The sequence below is a fragment of the Oryx dammah genome, unplaced genomic scaffold, assembly GCF_014754425.2.
Source record: "Oryx dammah isolate SB20612 unplaced genomic scaffold, SCBI_Odam_1.1 HiC_scaffold_25, whole genome shotgun sequence".
NCBI lineage: Eukaryota > Metazoa > Chordata > Mammalia > Artiodactyla > Bovidae > Oryx > Oryx dammah.
In genome coordinates this window covers 47,232,852-47,249,552 of record NW_024070209.1, presented here as the reverse complement: position 1 = coordinate 47,249,552, position 16,701 = coordinate 47,232,852, and the positions used below count along the sequence as shown (strand labels likewise).

General features: G+C 39.8%; 1 protein-coding gene across 1 annotated transcript; it reads right to left on the bottom strand.

The window, feature by feature from the left end:
* Nucleotides 1-1,356: 1,356 nt before the first annotated feature.
* KRCC1 (lysine rich coiled-coil 1) lies at nt 1,357-15,551 on the bottom strand. Its single transcript, XM_040224259.1, has 4 exons — nt 15,321-15,551; nt 6,377-6,483; nt 5,469-5,581; nt 1,357-2,590 (listed from the first exon to the last, which is right to left on the bottom strand). The coding sequence occupies exon 4, from the start codon at nt 2,569-2,571 to the stop codon at nt 1,798-1,800; it is 774 nt and encodes a 257-aa protein (XP_040080193.1). The 5' UTR covers nt 2,572-2,590; nt 5,469-5,581; nt 6,377-6,483; nt 15,321-15,551; the 3' UTR covers nt 1,357-1,797.
* Nucleotides 15,552-16,701: the final 1,150 nt, after the last annotated feature.

Sequence of the window (16,701 nt, the reverse complement as noted above, 5' to 3'; positions counted from 1 at the left end):
ATGAGTCCAGAACTCAGGGAGAAATCTAGTCTAGAAACAGAAATTTAGAGGTCACCGTCTCTGTCCGTTTGGGTTGTTTTAAATACATTATCACAGACTGGGTAGCTCAGCTAGCTCTGATCTTTTTTCTTTTTTAAATAAGTACTTGTGGTCCATCAGCTGAAAGAAAGGGGGCCTGTATGGGAGGCACCAGGGAGAAGGTTTGAGAAGAGAGCAGAGAGTATAACAGACATCTCTGAGGGTGGGAAATTTACTAGGGAAACCGGATGGACTGGAGGTTGCAGTCATTAGTTTCAAATAAAATGGGTCACCTATGCCCTCTCCCTCCTCCACTTCCTTCTTCTTCGATATTTGAGGGCCACTGAGGTAGGAGGCTAGGCAAGGTAGGGACCCAGAGAGGGTTCAGGGCTGAGTAAGGCAGCGGCCTAGCAAAGGTGGGGAGACTGGTTACATGCAGAGGATTGAGCAGGTGAAGGGAATGTGTGTGTGTGTGTGTGTGTGTGTGTGTGTGTGTGTGCGCGTGCGTGCTCAGTTGTGCCTCACTGTGACCTCATGGATAATGGCCTGCTGCGCTTCTCTATCCTTGGAATTCTCCAGGCAAGAATACTGGAGGGGGTTGCCATTCCCTTCTCCAGGGGGTATTCCCAATGCAGGGATTGAACCTGGGTCTCTTGTACTGCAGGCAGATTCTTTACTGTCTGAGCCACCAGAAAACCCCAAAGGGAATATATAATAAAATATAAAATAAAAAATCATATTAACAAAATAATGTTAAAGTTAATATTATAATATATATGCACAACATTGTAGAATGCAAAGAGTTTTCATATCATGGCATCTTGTTATCCAAGGTATTTTAGAGGCCAGTGCTTCTAGTTATATTTAGTAGTGAGGAAAATAAAGTTGAGAGACTTCCCCAAAGTCACGTAACAACTTGAAGGCATAGCTGAGACTAGAATTCTGGGATTCAGATTTCCAGGTCACTACTCTCTACAACAAAAGAGCAGTGCTTGAATACTTGATATCTTTACCATAAAAAAGGGGATTATCAGAATGGAAAATACTGGTCAGGAAAGAATAATCTAATGCCATTTAATTTCAACTATTTGGAAAAACTGTGGTCATTCACAGATTTCTATCCAAAAAGTGGGTTTAAATTTACTTGGCTATGGCTCTTCTAGAAGAAAATATTCATCGAATAGGAACAGATCGTTGACACAAAACAAAACAAAACAAAAAAGTAGAAATTAGAACTTTATTATATTATAAACATTTCCAGAATATAAAGTGATTTTGTATCAACTTTTTAAAAACTGTATGTAACTTAAGCTTATTATAATGTATGTCATTTTCCACTTTTCAATCTAGAAAATATACTGCAAGTTAGATCTAACAGGAAAAATATCTATCTAAATTGCTTCACAGAGAAAACTAATGAATATAAAAATACCCACCCCAAACTAAAACCCAATCAAGAAATAGATTCTGTTAATCCTATTAATCCTACTTAAATATAAATGACCTCCCAAGGGAAAAATACTTCCACCATCACAGCAACCAGATGAATAAAAGCAGAGCCACTCTTGTTAAGGGAAATTACATTATGGAAAAGAAAAATGTAGTAATGATTTTAGAAAATGAGGAAAAATATTTCCATGTTGGATAGCAAGCGTACTCTGTTTCCTGTTCTCTTAGCCTTTGTACCTGCTCATGTGAGAAGAGGGATTTGAACATGAACACTGTAAAACCAAGCTTCTCAACTATTAGTTTAACCCTGGGGGAACCAATGCAAGAGCTTCAAAATCCAAGGATAGACTGGTCCCAAAGCATTTCCTCCTCTGTCCTTTCTTGGCCTTGTTCCTTTTTTTCTTTTCTGCGCTTACGTTCCTCTTTCTTAGAGGCTACATCTCGGCTTTTTTTCTCCTTCTGGTTCTTAAGCTTTTCTGTACTGACTCTGATTGTTTCTGCCTCCGTTTTGCTTGTTTGGATGCTCTTGTATTTGTCTAAATCTATTTCCTCACAAGCTTTTTCCCTCTTATGCTTGGGCCGCTCCTCCTCTGGCTTTTCTCTGCCTTCCTCTGTGTGCCTTTTCCTCTTCTGATGTATATGTTTATAACTAGCCTGATGGGCACTGGTACTATTTTCTGAGGAGAGGTGCCTGTAAACTCTAGATTTTACACTGTATGAGCTACAGTTAGACTCGTGCTGACTAAGGTTCGGGGGTACAGGTTTTCCTGAGAAACAGTCCCTGGTGAGCTGAGAGTAGCTCAGGGAGTCTAGTCTCAGCCTGCTGTCATGAGCTGGTAGCCACTGAGGTAACTGCTTTTCCACTCTTTGTGAAATACTGCATGATCTTGGGTAGGTTTGGACGGTTCCATATGGGAGTCTTTGCTCAAACATTCTACACCTGGGTCTAGAGTCGACCTCTTCTTTGTACCCATAGGTTTCCAAATAATCCTCTCTCATCTTCCTGAAACAAGTCTTTGGCTCTAAGCCTCTGGCTTTCTGCACTTTGATATAATCTTCAAGTTCATCTTGAAAAGAGTCATATGTCTTCTTTGAATGCTTCATTAGCTTGACAAGGGATTCTCTGTAGGTAGAAAAAATGAGAGGAAATTCTTCTTATTAGATGATTTAATTCTAAATATTTCCTTTACTCTTGAAGAGTCTCAAAAGACAAAATAAAGAAGCTCCTTCCCCATCCCAAAATTAAAATCTACTTTGGTATAAAAGTTAAATATCATGACATTATATGCCAAAAAGGAGCATAAGGAAGTCAAATATTGCCTACGCCACTCACAAGTAATTTTATCCTTCTCAGAAGTGAGATGAAGGAGGCAGAAAGGAGCTGACATGTCTAATTCTTTTGTAGGGCTAAAAATGTAAGGCTTGTAGGGATGTATGGATAGAAGACTTACACATCCATGATGAGTGGCCTGATCTGAGTGTTTAAATAATTTCTAAAGTTCAGATTCTTAAACACTGTTGTCTAAGAAAAGTAACAAACCATAGAGAGGTAATTTTTAAAATCTTCTGTTCTCACAAAATAAAATAAATATACATACTCACCAGACAACAGTATTGTAAGACTTAACAATAAAATTGTAAAATGGTTTGGGAATGCTGGAAATTAGAAATCCAGGTATGAGACAAAACTACTCTTAGCTATAGGGCATGAGAAAAGATGAGGGAACGGAGTTCTGTATCTTCTGCATAGGGAATTGGATTTAATTCCGTTACTTCTGATTGGTGAAAAAGACATTCTAGAATGCCTTCTGGTTTGTTCTCTATTAAAGAGCTGGTGGGAGGGTTAAGAGGGAAATGGAGGTGAAAGCTTAGAGAAAAGTTTCAGAAGAAATTTCAAGCAGATATGCTAATCTTTGCTTGCTTTTTAGGGGATGGGGCAGTACAACTACTACTTCTCTTTCTGTCCCCCGCCTCAAATCCTGCATTACAAATATAGCAGAAAATGTACTTAGTATGAGAAGATAATATTTTTGGTGATCTGCTTTATTTCCAAAAATTATGAGGCAGTATGACCCATGTAGTCCCTTCCTTTAACAGAAACAAGTCTGACAGCAATCTAGAGTCACCAATGACCAGCTAGTTTTACCGGCAATTTGAGATTAAAAAGGAAGTTTAAATGAAGCCTAATTTGGTGAGCCAGAAAACTTGGTTCCTATTCAACTTAAATAGTAGAAAAATTCGACTAGAGCAAAATGTAACATAAATATTAAACATGGGCAAAAAAATTTGACCAGACACTTCAGAAAAGAATATACACAAATGGACAATAAGCACATGAAAGACGCTCAATATCATTCATCATCAAACAGATGTTAAAACCACAAAGCAATACCGCCATGTACTCACTAGAAGGACTGAAATTAAAGAGATTGGTGAGGATGTAGAATAACTGGAATTCTCAAATGCTGCTTGTAGGATGTAAAATGGTATGACTACTTGGAAAATAGTATGGTAGTTTCTAAGGAAGTTAGACATACACCTACCATATGATCCAGTTATTCCACTCCTAGATATTTATCCTAAAGAGAAGGAAGTATATGTCCACATAAAGACTTATACATGAATATTCACAGCAGTTTTATGTGTAATAGCCCCAGAAAGGAAAAAAAAAACCCAAATATTGATCAACAGATAAATGCATAAATCAAACAATGGTATATCCATATAATGGAATCAATGATAAAAAGGATCAGACTATTGATACACTTGACAAAATGGATGAATCTTAAAATAATCAAGGTGACTCAAAGAAGCCTGAGAAAAGAGTACATAATACATGATTCCATGTACATAAAGCTCCTGAAATAGGAAAACTAACCTATAGTTTTCCTGGGAAAAAGTAGGAGTTAGCTCAGCTGGTAAAGGATCTGCCCTCAATGCTGGACACCCTGGTTCCATTCCTGGGTCAGGGAGATCTAATGGAGAAGGGAATGGCAACCCATGCCAGTATTCTTGGGCTTCCCTGGTGGCTCGGACAGTAAAGAATCCACCTGTAATGTGGGAGACCTGTGTTTGATCCCCAGGTTGGGGAGATCCTCTGGAGGAGGGCATGACAACCCACTCCAGTATTCTTGCCTGAAGAATCCCCATGGACAGAGGAGCCTGGCTGGCTACAGTCCATGGGGTTGCACAGAGTTGGACATGGCTGAGCGACTCAGCACAGCATTTTAAGGGGCATTTCTGGGGGCATGGATATGTTTACTATCTTAACTGTGGTGGTCATTTCATCAATACATATGTTTCAAACCTATCACATTATATACCTGGAATATGTACAGTTTCCTGTACATACCTCAACTATACCTCAATAAAGCTGCTTTTAAAAAGTCACTAATAAGATTAAAAAGATGTTGACAATTGTCAAAACTGGATGATAAGTACAGAAGGTGTCATAATACTGTTTTCTCTATTTTTATGTTTAAAAATGTTTTATAATAAAAAGATTTTACTTCATACTAACAGGATGGCTATAATCAAAAAGATAGATAATAAATAATGTGTTGGCAAAGAGGAGGAAAAACCAGAAACTTCATTCATTCTTGGTGGGAATGTAAAATGGTACAGCAACTTTGGAGAACAGTTTGGCAGTTCTTCAAAATGTCAAACACAGAGTCACCACACAACCCCAGCAATTTCACTCCTAAATATATACCCAAGAGAAATTAAAATCTATCGTTGACACAAAAACTTGTACAAAAATGTTCACAGCAGCACTATTACTGACAGCTAAAATTAGAAACAATCAATGTTCATTAGGTGATGAATGGATAAACATAATGTGGCAATTCACACAATAGGATGTTATTCAGCAATATAAAGGAATGAGGTACCACAAAATGGTATAACATGGATGAAACCTGAAGACATGCAGAGTGAAAAAAGCCAACCCCAAAAGATCACAGATGGTGCAGAGATCAATGAAGAGGTGAACTGAACCTTACCCTTATCAGACTGAGACCTTGGTGGAGAAATCTGATCATATTCACTCATTAATTGCTTCCGCTTTTTAGCATGAACTTTCTCCAAATAGCGAGACTGTGCAACAACTGAGGAGCTAAAAACCATGACAGCAGAGATTAAAAAAATCTATTTTTGCCCAATATTCCACTTCCCTTTACCTGAAACCAAGCAATCTTTTCTTTCTTCTTAAAAAAAAAAAAAATTAAACTTGCTTTGAGGTTTGAAGTTATTGAAGGTTAATTGCTCTATAATGTTGCAAACACAATCTTGTTATAATGATTAAATAATTCAAAGTTTAGAATTACATCAACATAGATCAACCATCTGAAAACTCACAAAATGCATCTTCAATTTCTTATTTTGCTTCCTGTAAATCTGAAAGTAAAGCCAACTTTTTGAGTGTCTGTTTTGTGCTATGCTTAATCAGTCATGTCTGACTCTGTGCGACCCCATGGATTGGAGCCTGCCCAGGCTCCTCTGTCCATGGGATTCTCCAGGCAAGAATATTGGAGTGGGTTGCCATGCCTTCCTCCAAGGGATCTTCCCAATCCAGGGATCGAACCCAGGTCTCCCGCACTGCAGGTGGATTCTTTACTGTTTGAGCCAAGAGGGGAGCCCAGTGTGTATTTTACCCTTGAAAAATAATATTGTTTATTTTAGAGAAAGTGATCCAAAATTTACACCTCTGAATTTGAAAACAGCACTTGTGAGTTTTAGATTATTTACTCAGGAACTTTACTATATTTAGTCTGAACTAAGAGTGTTATACTTTCGCTTGCTTTCAAGTCAAAGTATTAGTATAACATATATAAATAATTCAGTATAAATATGTATAATGCTTCAGTATAAATAATGCTAAAAATTGAGATGTCCTTTATTTTCAACCTACCTCATAATGTGAAATCCATTATGATTCAAATTATGCCACTAGTTCTTATAAGCCTTCTACAAAAGGTATCTGTAAAATGTTCAGTCTTTGCTCACTCAACGTGGTATCTATGAATAAAATAAGGGCAGGTAAGACATTTACGATAATATTTTCAATCTTCAACCCTGTATCATTTCATATACTATATCAAATCTTAACTTCTCAAGTTAAGACTGCTTATAAGGCTAAAGCACTAGCTTTTTGCTCACTGGAATGGCAATTTCAGTATGAAAACATTTAGTAAGCCTCTGATATTGCATATGAGCTTGAGCAAACTCCAGGAGACAGTGAAGGGCAGGGAAGCCTGGCATGCTGCAGTTCATGGGGTCACAAAGAGTTGGATATGACTTAGTTACTGAACAACAACAATAATGTATTTTTTAGTTCAGAAAATACAGCTCTGAAGAAGTTACTGGGGCACATTGCAGTAGGACTCTGGACTTGAGGGAAATGATTTGGGGCATTCAGCCTTAGTACTTTGTGTCTTAGAGCAGACACGTTTCTGATTTCTGATCTTTGTAATTGTTAAAATCCCAGCGGGAGCATCTCACTCCCCATGTTGGCTGACTTCTCCCATCTGGGACTTAACATAATTGATTTACTTTTCTAAATGCAGGACTTTACACTTTATCCTGTTAAAGGTTTAGGCCACCATTCTCATCTCTGATGATCTTTAAAATTCAGATTCTTTTAATCTTGGCATTTGCTATAATACTAGTTATAATCTAAAATGGTACACAGTTTTGACAATTTCTTTAAAAGTTAAACACCTACTATAGGACCCAGTCATTTCACTCGTATGTATTTGCCCAAGAGACATGAAAACATGTCCATGCAAAGACCTGTACATGAATATTCATAGCAGCTTTATTTCTTATAGCCAAAAACAGAAACAACTCCATCAGCAGGGGAATGGGTAAGCAAAGTGTGGTATATCCATACAACAGAATTATTCAGCGGTGAAAAGGAACAAAATAGCAATACATACAACATGGATGAATCACAAAATAATCATGCTGAGTAAAAGACATGAGTACCTACTATGAGTCTACTTATAAAAGTTCTAGAAACACAAATTAATCTATAGTGAGAGAAAGCAAATTAGTGGTTTCCAGGCACAAGGATGGAGCGAGGGATAAACTGTAAAGGAGCAGGAGGAAAGTGTTCAAGCTGGTGGAAATACCTGGCATTTTGTTTATGAAAGTAGTTTCATGTCAAATACCTGCCCAAAACTCACTGTACACTTTTAATGAGTGCTGTTTACTATAAGTAAAGTAAACCTCAGTAAAGTGTATGAGAGGAGCTTAAAGATCTAAACTGAATGTTTTGGAAAAAATTCTACTGTAATTTGTTAAACTGGATACATAACTGTGTACTAGTCGCTCGGCCGTGTCTGACTCTTTGTGATCCCACGGACTGCAGCCTGACAGGCTCCTCTGTCTGTGGAATTATCCAGGCAAAAATACTAGAGTGGGTTACCATTCCCTTCTCCAGGGGATCTCTCGGACCCAATGAGTGAACCCAGGTCTCCTGCATTGCAGGCAGTTTACCGTCTGAGCCACCATATACATATATACACACACAGATATTTGGCCAAGCAACAAGTGGGATCTTAGTTCTCCGACCAGGGATGGAACCCACCTGTGTGCCCCCTGCACCAGAAGCAGTCTTAACCACTGAACTTTAGGGAAGTCCCTAAACTTGATCTTTAAATGTTGGCTTTGTTTCCAGGAAGATCATCCACCTAACACAGTTTAAGCCAACTATGCAGAACTACTGGTTGCCACACAATGTTAATTTTCTCACTGCTTCTAGGAGCTAGACATAGGGACTCTGGAGTCAGTACTGGCACTTATTATATAGACTTGGTTAAGTTTTTCAGGTATTGTGGATCTTAAGGAAATTAACAAATGTACTTAGAAGACTATATGGCACATAGTAAATGCTGTACAACTGGGCTGTTTTTATTGTTATTCGGGATTTCATCCATTTAACTGAAATGTTTTTCCAACCAATTATTCCAGTAACTGTGTGCTCAGTTGCTTGTTGTGTCTGACCATTTGGGACCCTAAGGACTGTAGCCCGCTAGGCTCCTTTGTCCATGGGACTCTCCAGCCAAGAATACTGGAGTGGGTTGCCATGCCCTCCTCCAGGGGTCTTCCCACCTAAGGACGGAACCTGCGTCTCCTTTGTCTCCTGTGTTGCAGACAGATTCTTTACCCACTGAGCCATCTAAAAGCCCATTCCAGTAACTACAGAAAGCCAAATGAAGAAAAGATTATGGTTATACAGGTCAGGAGTGCCTGACAGGAGTACCTAATTCTTTGCATTTCAAGCTAACCTTTTTTTTAAAATGAAAGGTCAAATTTCAACTTGATTCTTACTATCTTTTCTGATTGCTGATTTTAAACCAACTCATAAAAGATTTCAGTTTATGTCCTGTGTTAATGTTTGCTATATGTACTTTGATGTCTAAAAGAATAATCGAATGTTAAGCAGAAATACCCAATCTATTTACAAGTTGATATTAGGTCTCAAGCAAGAAATAGTTTTTCTTCTGAAACTCATTTGGAGTATTTTTCTCAGATTGGGGTTAATTTTTGTAAAAAAATCTAGCAAAATTCTGAAAACTTGATGTTCCTATTTGTACATCACAAGTCTAGTTATAGATGACTATCCACAATGCCATTCACTTCCAGGAAAGATACAGTGCAAATAGAAAGAAAATGTAATCTTTTATTTGGAGAAATGAAACTATGCACCTTGTTATTCAATATCTGTACAAGGCTTGGTCTTATTTCAGTATTAATAGGTAAAGCCATTGCAAAAGCTAAAGTAATAAAAAACACTGCACATGAACTACTGAGTCAAATATGAAAAATGAAAAGTATGAATTACTTGCAATTCAAAACTGTCTAAAAAGACTTAGTATTTAATAAATACTAAGAACCACTCCACTTTTCCTAATTCTAGTCTTGTCAGAAAATTTGTTACACCCCAATCACCTTTTCAGGGGCTTCCCTGGCAGCTCAGATGGTAAAGAATCTGCCTGCAATGCAGGAGACCAGGTTTGATCCCTGGGTGGGGAAGATCTCCTGAAGAAGGGAATGGTTACCTACTTCAGTATTTTTGCTTGGAGAATTCCATGGACAGAGGAGCCTGGGAGGCATCGGGTCACAGAGTTGGACACCACTAAGCAAGCATACAATCACCCTTTTAGAAATCTCAAAACCTGAATTTAACTTTTGCAGTGTATGATATATGTTTTTAACATGCCACAATAGGTTTAGTAGGTTTGATGAGTAAATCAGCTCAATCTGAGTGAAAAATTTACTAAAAATTTTCATGTCCACAGGACACTAACTGATTTGTGTTGTGACATGACATTAAAACTAAGTTTTTAAAAATACTTTTTTTTTTTTTTTAAAAATACTTATTAAATATCTTTAATCACTGAAGAAAAAGTGAGCAAAATTAGAATGTTAATTTGGCAAGTTTTAGGTATAATTAGTTTCCTTTTAATAAACTTTTCTTTAAATATATCAAATTAATGACACAGTACTACACTTTTACATCGAGTTCACTAAGAAGCATTAAAGGACATTTTCCCTACCATTTGCATCTTCTCTCAGCAATGTTATGTACCATTCACTGTACTTTGTTTAAGTTATCCAAAAGTATTGTTTTTTATGCAATAGTTAATAGTATTTTTTAAAAATTTCAATGTCTAATTGTTACTAACATTTACAGATAGTATTGGTTTTGTATATTAACCTTGTACTTTGTGTCCTTGCTAAACTCACTTATTCTAGTAGCTTTTCCAAAATTCCTTGGGGTTTTCTACATAGATGATCATTTATTGTTTAGTTGCTAAGCCGTGTCTGACTGTTTTGTGACCCTGTGGACTGTGAACTGCCAGGCTCCTCTGTCCATGAAATTTCACACTGGAGTGGGTTTGCCTCTTCCTTCTCCAGGGGATCTTCCCAACCCAGGGACTGAACTTTATTCTCCAGCACTGCAGGCAGATTCTTTACCACCGAGCCACCAGGGAGCCCACAGACGATCAGATCATTAGTATCAGCAAACAAAGTGTGATTTCTTCCTCTCCAATCTGCAAACCTTTTTTCCCTTACCTGACTATATTGGTTAGGACGTCCAGGACAATACCAAAAAGAACTGGTGAGAATAGACTTCCCTGCCTTGCTCCTGGCTCTTGAGATTGGCAATCTTTTAATACCATTATAAATAACTTAAGGAAGACTAGAGCACATTATGTATCGGGAAAGGGGTTCCCAACCCCTGGGCCATGGACAGTTAACCGTCGCGGCCTCTTAGGAACAGGGCTGCAAAGTGGAAGATAAGCAGCTGGCGACCAAGCAAAGCTTCATCTGTATTTATACCTGATCATCGCTTGCATTCCCCAGTCCGTGTAAAAATTGTCTTCTACAGAACCGGTCCCTGGCGCCAAAACTGTTGGGGATCACTATTTTAGACTAGGTAACCGATTCCATTCTCTTAACCAAAATACGCTGCTTTATTCCTTTTTACCAGAGGTCAAATTTCATTTAAGAAGTTTTGAGAGATGCAGTGCATACTTTCTAGCATTATGAATATTCTTAACTGAGTTAGTTATTAACCTTGCCTTTTCAGGAAATGAAATTAGTATGCGACCTGAGTTTGCCATAGAACTAGATGACCTATAGTTATTTTACACTAACAAAATCACAAAAGTAACAGGATTTGCTATGGCACATTTCCAATGACAAAACATAAAGGAATTAACAAAATCATTAATTGGGATTACTGGTTACAGATGTAATATAAAATTTATATCTATTTATATTGGTTGTGCTGTATAGCTTGCAGGATCTTAGTTCCCTAACCTAGGCCCCAGCAGGAAAAGCGCTGATTCCTAAGCATTAGACCGTCAGGGAATTTCCTGTCTTTAAACTAAGCCTTTGGTAAAGAATCCACCAGCAGTTCAGGAAACCTGGACTTGACTCATGGGTTGGGAAAACCCCTGGAGACAGAAATGGCAACCCACTCCAGTATTCTTGCCTGGAAATTTTCATGGACAGAAGAGCCGGGTGGGCTACAGTCCATGGGGTCACAAAGAGTTGGACATGACTGAGTGACTGAGCATACACAAATGTTTTGAATATCAATCACTGTAAGTAATCTATGGCTAGCTAGCTCAAGGATCTTGACTAGATCAACTAACAAATTAGCTTTACTTGGGCCAAGGCAGACATTTTGAATCAGAATGTCATCAAATACATGCCAGTCCTTCCCAAAGGTCAGTAAATGTGAATAGGTCAGTAAGAATGATCATGTCCTAACATAAGAACCTGGTTCATGGCAGGAGCTCTAAATGGTTTCTGAATAACTATAAGGGCTTATTAGCTTGACTTTCTGTCATTTGTCTCGAATCCTGAGAAAAAACAAAGGAACACTTCAAACAATTGCTATGTAAATGGGTTAGATTCAATAAGCAGTGAGAAATGTTCTTCATTCTCAAAATGAGTCTAATTTTCTTTTAAAAAGCCAGATAAGAAAGAACTGTTTGCTATGGTTTTGTTTCTATTGATTTCTTAGAGATATTATTGTTCTGAAAAAAGTTTTTAACTGTCAAAAATATTTGAGAAACTTCTTTTAATGAATTACAAAGTGTCCTGGAAAATCTTACACTTTCACCATAAATGTGATGTATATTTCTTTTCATGTAAGTCTGGTCATGTGGTATTTGAGTTTTTGTGATTGAGTCTAATTTCTCAATTTCCTATTTGTAATTTATACCTTCTATATGTTCCCTGCTTGCAAATTCTTAATCCTTACTGACCTTTATTATCAAGCCCAGTTTAAGAGAAGCTCCTTCATTAAGTATTACAGCTATAGGTGAAAATGGATCAGGAGTTTTAATAGTCCTTTCAGGATCTTGAAAAGGAGAGAGGAATTTAATAATTGAAAGGATGACAATTCTTTGACACCTTTTGGAGGAATAAGAAAAAAAGATACTGGCTAAGTACTAGATAAATTTTTTTTCTCTTCTGGCTCATGTACAATTAGAAAATACATTAGGCTTTTATAAATATCTAAACTAAAAATATACTGGGTCCTAGGAGTGTTTTAAATAGAATATAAAATATTTACCATTTGTTAAGTAGCAGTTAACTGAACAATTAATAAATATTTACTTAAAAGTGACAAGAGGTAATTTTTAGGTAGTAAATTCTATTTTCCAAATCCTAACAAAATCTCAGCTGTAACTCAAAATATTTCACTACTCTTTGAATGTCATTTGATAGCCATTGTAAGTCAAAGTTTCACGTTTTATAAATTGCTGTTCTAGTACACAGCCAAGCCAAACCAGTTCATAATTTTAAAGTTGGTGAGGTCCTCTATTTGTTTAGTGCAGACTTCCTCAACCTTGACACTGACATCTCATGTAGGATAATCCTTTGTAGGCTGCGGTATGTCTATGTTGGTGCCCTGTGTTTTTCATGTTGTGTGTGGCATCTCTGGCATCTAGCAGATACCAGTAGTACCTGTGCTCACCAAGCCGTTCCTTGTCCAGTGGCAAAAACCAAGAAAAAAAGTCTCCAAACACTGCTACCTGTTCTCTAAGGTAGGGGTGGGGCAAAAGCATCTGTTTGTGAAAGTCACTCAATTGGGCTAGTCCAACTCACCTCCCCACAGATGACAAAACAAGTTCAGAAAGTTTGGGACTTAGTGTCATAAAGCTAGTTGAGAAATTAGCACTAGAATCTATTTAGTCAAGACTCCTATGCCCTCATAACCACCTTGAAGCAGTACAGAAAGGTAATTGCCCGCCAACACTTTGTTTTGAACTGATTTTGTTTAGTCTTTAGTAACTGCACATATTCCAAGTCACTGCAAAAAAAAAAAAAAACCCACTCTGGCAAAAAGCTGTTTTTTTCCCCCATGAGAAACTGTTTCCCAATTTCTGTTATGTGGCTATGGAAGCTAAACTGAATTGTAGTCTTGACATCATAATAGCTCAGGCTTGTTAGTGAAAGGCAGAAGTTTGGTATGAAAGCAGAAAATTCAGATTTTATTTTTTTAATCTCAGAACAGTAATACTAACCCAGGCTGATTGAAGACACTAAACCTAGTCTTCTAAAAGTTGCACTCACTAAGGTACTTAATGAAACATCATTTGCTTGCAGATTCTGATTTCCATTTTTAGTGAATGGAATTTATATAAAATACTTACAAAATGTTCTAAGAAATTTATATTTTAGTTTTGTCATTCAAGTGAAAGGTATAAAAGATTAAGAGTACACAAAAATAGAGTATACTGTGGAAGATGAAAATAAAAATTATTTTAATGAAGTTATATTTACTGCTGTCCCTCAGGAAAAAAGAAAATTATCCAACAATGTTCTGCCTTCCACCAAAAATAATGTTCTCATTTTGTCTCTCTGGAGACAAAAAGCAACACGAGGCAACACTGCAAATACTAAAAATTAACTATGAAACTGAAGATGGCTGAATGTTCTACTAGAATCTTCTGCAGTGGGATCAAGCACCACCATGCAAAATCATTTCAAAATTGCCTTAAAGCCTAAACTCAGTTTGGAACCAGCAGTTTGTTTGTACTTGTAAGTTCTTATAGTACTTGTAAGAATCCAAACATCTCTTAGATCCAAATGGTCAAGAAGCAGCTCTTTGTTTTAGGGAAAATGAATTGGTGAAAACTGTAGAAACTCTAGGCAGGTATACTCCTTTCAAACTTTTGCAGAGACCTGACCAAATTTTAACATGGTCAAGTTTGAATGAACCAGCCGCATCGTTGAGCTCAGGTCTGGAAACGCTCAAGGCCGTCAAATATTTACTGTTTGTTCTAGCCAACACCTGATGAGGTTCCTGGCCTCTCTTTCATAGTTCTTACTAAAGGGTTTACAATTGTGAACTCTTCCTCAGTCTCTTTGAAATGTATTTCTGTCTCCTACAGCTCGGGAGTGTCTGAGTCTCACGGATCTAAGTCATTCCTTTGAAATGTGATGATCATGTATTTCAGAGCCTGTCTCCCAGTTTCTGTGGGAAAACAGAATTCTCACTTCCGTAATTGCCAGCAAGCTGACACTGCCCAACCCTTTGTAATTCTGCACTTCCCCGACTCTACTTGAACCCCACCCTTCCCCATTCCTTAAGACCCCCAGTCACTTCTGCGAAAAGTCGGAATGGAGCTCAGTATTTTTCCTACTATCAGTAGTCACTGAATAAAAGTTGTTTTCGCCGCCCTAACTTAAGTCCTGCTTTGACACTGGCAGGTGGTACCTATTAAAACCCACACCACTAACAAGATGAGCTTGTACATCTTGGAGGCTTGTTTTAAAGGGTATTATCCTCAAAAAACCCGGGGAAACTCTGCGAAGTGATCCCTCAAAAACTTCACTCCCTCTTCTCTTCCTCCAGGGCCCCAGGAACCTTGGGCTCGCGTGTTTACTTCCCATTCTCCCCAAACTCCGACTCCACTTCTCCCTATGTTGTGAGTGAGGTCGCTACTTTCCGGGATGTTGAATTTCACCCAGCGCAGGTCTACGCCCTTCCGCGTCTGGGGCCTTTTCTCTCCTTGCCTCTGTCCCCATCACATCCTCCCCTTCCCTCGCCCTGACACTCTGTCTACAGCCTCGGCCGGGTCGCCTCTCTCCCGCTCCAACCTCAGCGCCCCCGGCAGCGGAGACGTCCCTTCTCCCTCCGCGATCCACGTGGGAGCCCGGCGCCCGTTTCCCAGGGGTGATGGGTGGGGAGGGGAGCGGAGAGCCTCAGGTCCTGTCCGGTCCGCCATTTCGCACTCTCCGGGCGCGCCGGGCCTTTACCGGGTCGCAGGATGGAGGGGCTGAAGGCCCGGGCCGCCCCCGCCGCCGGGGCGGGAACTCACCTTCTCTGAGGCAGGGGCAGCGTCTACAACTACTGTCCCCCTCCCCGCCAGCGCCGCCAGCCCGGGGATAGGCCGAGGTGGAGGTGGCGGCGAGGCAGGGACAACCGCTGCCGCACCGCCGCCTCCGCCGCTGCCGAACAGGCGGGGTAAGAGGAGGAGGAGGAGGCGGAGACCGGACTTCCTGAGGGGAAGTCGCCACCACCACCAGCGGCTGACTGGACGGAACCCGGGACCATGGCGCCGAGGCGCACTACTGCGCTTGCGCAGTCTCCGCCTCTACGAAAGCCCCGCCCTCCCGGTTGCCCTACCCGCTCAGTGCGCGACTTCGCAGGTTCTCTTCTACCCTGGCTTGCATTAGCCTTTCTTTTGCTGTTGCTTGGTGTACCTTGCTGTTCCTTGGTCTTTTGCTGTTCTTTGCTGATTTCCCTGGTGGCTCAGTCGGTAAAGAGTCTGCCAGCAATATGGGAGACCTGAGTTCGATCCCTGGGTCAGGAAGATTCCCTGGAGAAGGAAAGGACAATTCACTGCAGTATTCTTGCCTGGAGAATCCCATGGACAGGGGAGCTTGATGGGCTACAGCCCATGGGGTCGCAGAAAGTTGGACGCGACTGAGTGACTCACTTTCACTTTCTTTGCTGTTTCTTGGTCTCTCCATGGGCCTTCCCAGTTGGTGCTAGGGATAAAGAACTCGGCTACCAATGCAGGAGCCACAAGAAACACGGGCCTGAGCCCTGGGTCAGGAAGATCCCCTGGAGGAGGCAGTGGCAACCCCCTCTAGTATTCTTGCCTGGAGAATCCCATGGACCGAGGAGCCTGGTGGGCTACAGTCCATGGGGTCACAAAGAGTCGGACAGGACTGAAGCGACTTAGCACGCACCCACCATTGGAAGAGAGGAGAAACTCCTGGGGCAGCTCACTTTGGGAGAGTCTGAAACCAATTAGGAAGCCGGTACCCGACGATCCTACATTCAGGGCAGCAAAGGAGACACAGATGTAAAGAACAGACTTTTGGACTCAGTAGGAGAAGGCGAGGTTTTGAGAGAATAGCCCTAAAACATGTGTATTACCATATGGTAATCATGTACATTACCATATGCACTTGTACCAGCGCAAGTTCAATACATGAGTCAGGGCACCCAAAGCTGGTGCTCTGGGACAACGCAGAGGGATAGTGTGAGGAGGGAGGTGGGAGGAAGATTTAGGATGTGGGGGGACACGTATACTTGTGGCCGATTCATGTTGCTGTATGGCAAAAACCATCACAATATTGTAATTATCTTCCAATTAATTGAAAAAAAAAAACCACACAAAAAACCCCCTAGAACTTTCCTGGTTCTGTAGTTAAGAATCCACTTTGCAAAGCAAGGGTCTTGGGTTCAAT

Bases quoted from the DNA above. Each gene is read 5' to 3' on its own strand.
- KRCC1 (XM_040224259.1), bottom strand. From the start codon at position 2,571: ATGAAGCATTCAAAGAAGACATATGACTCTTTTCAAGATGAACTTGAA.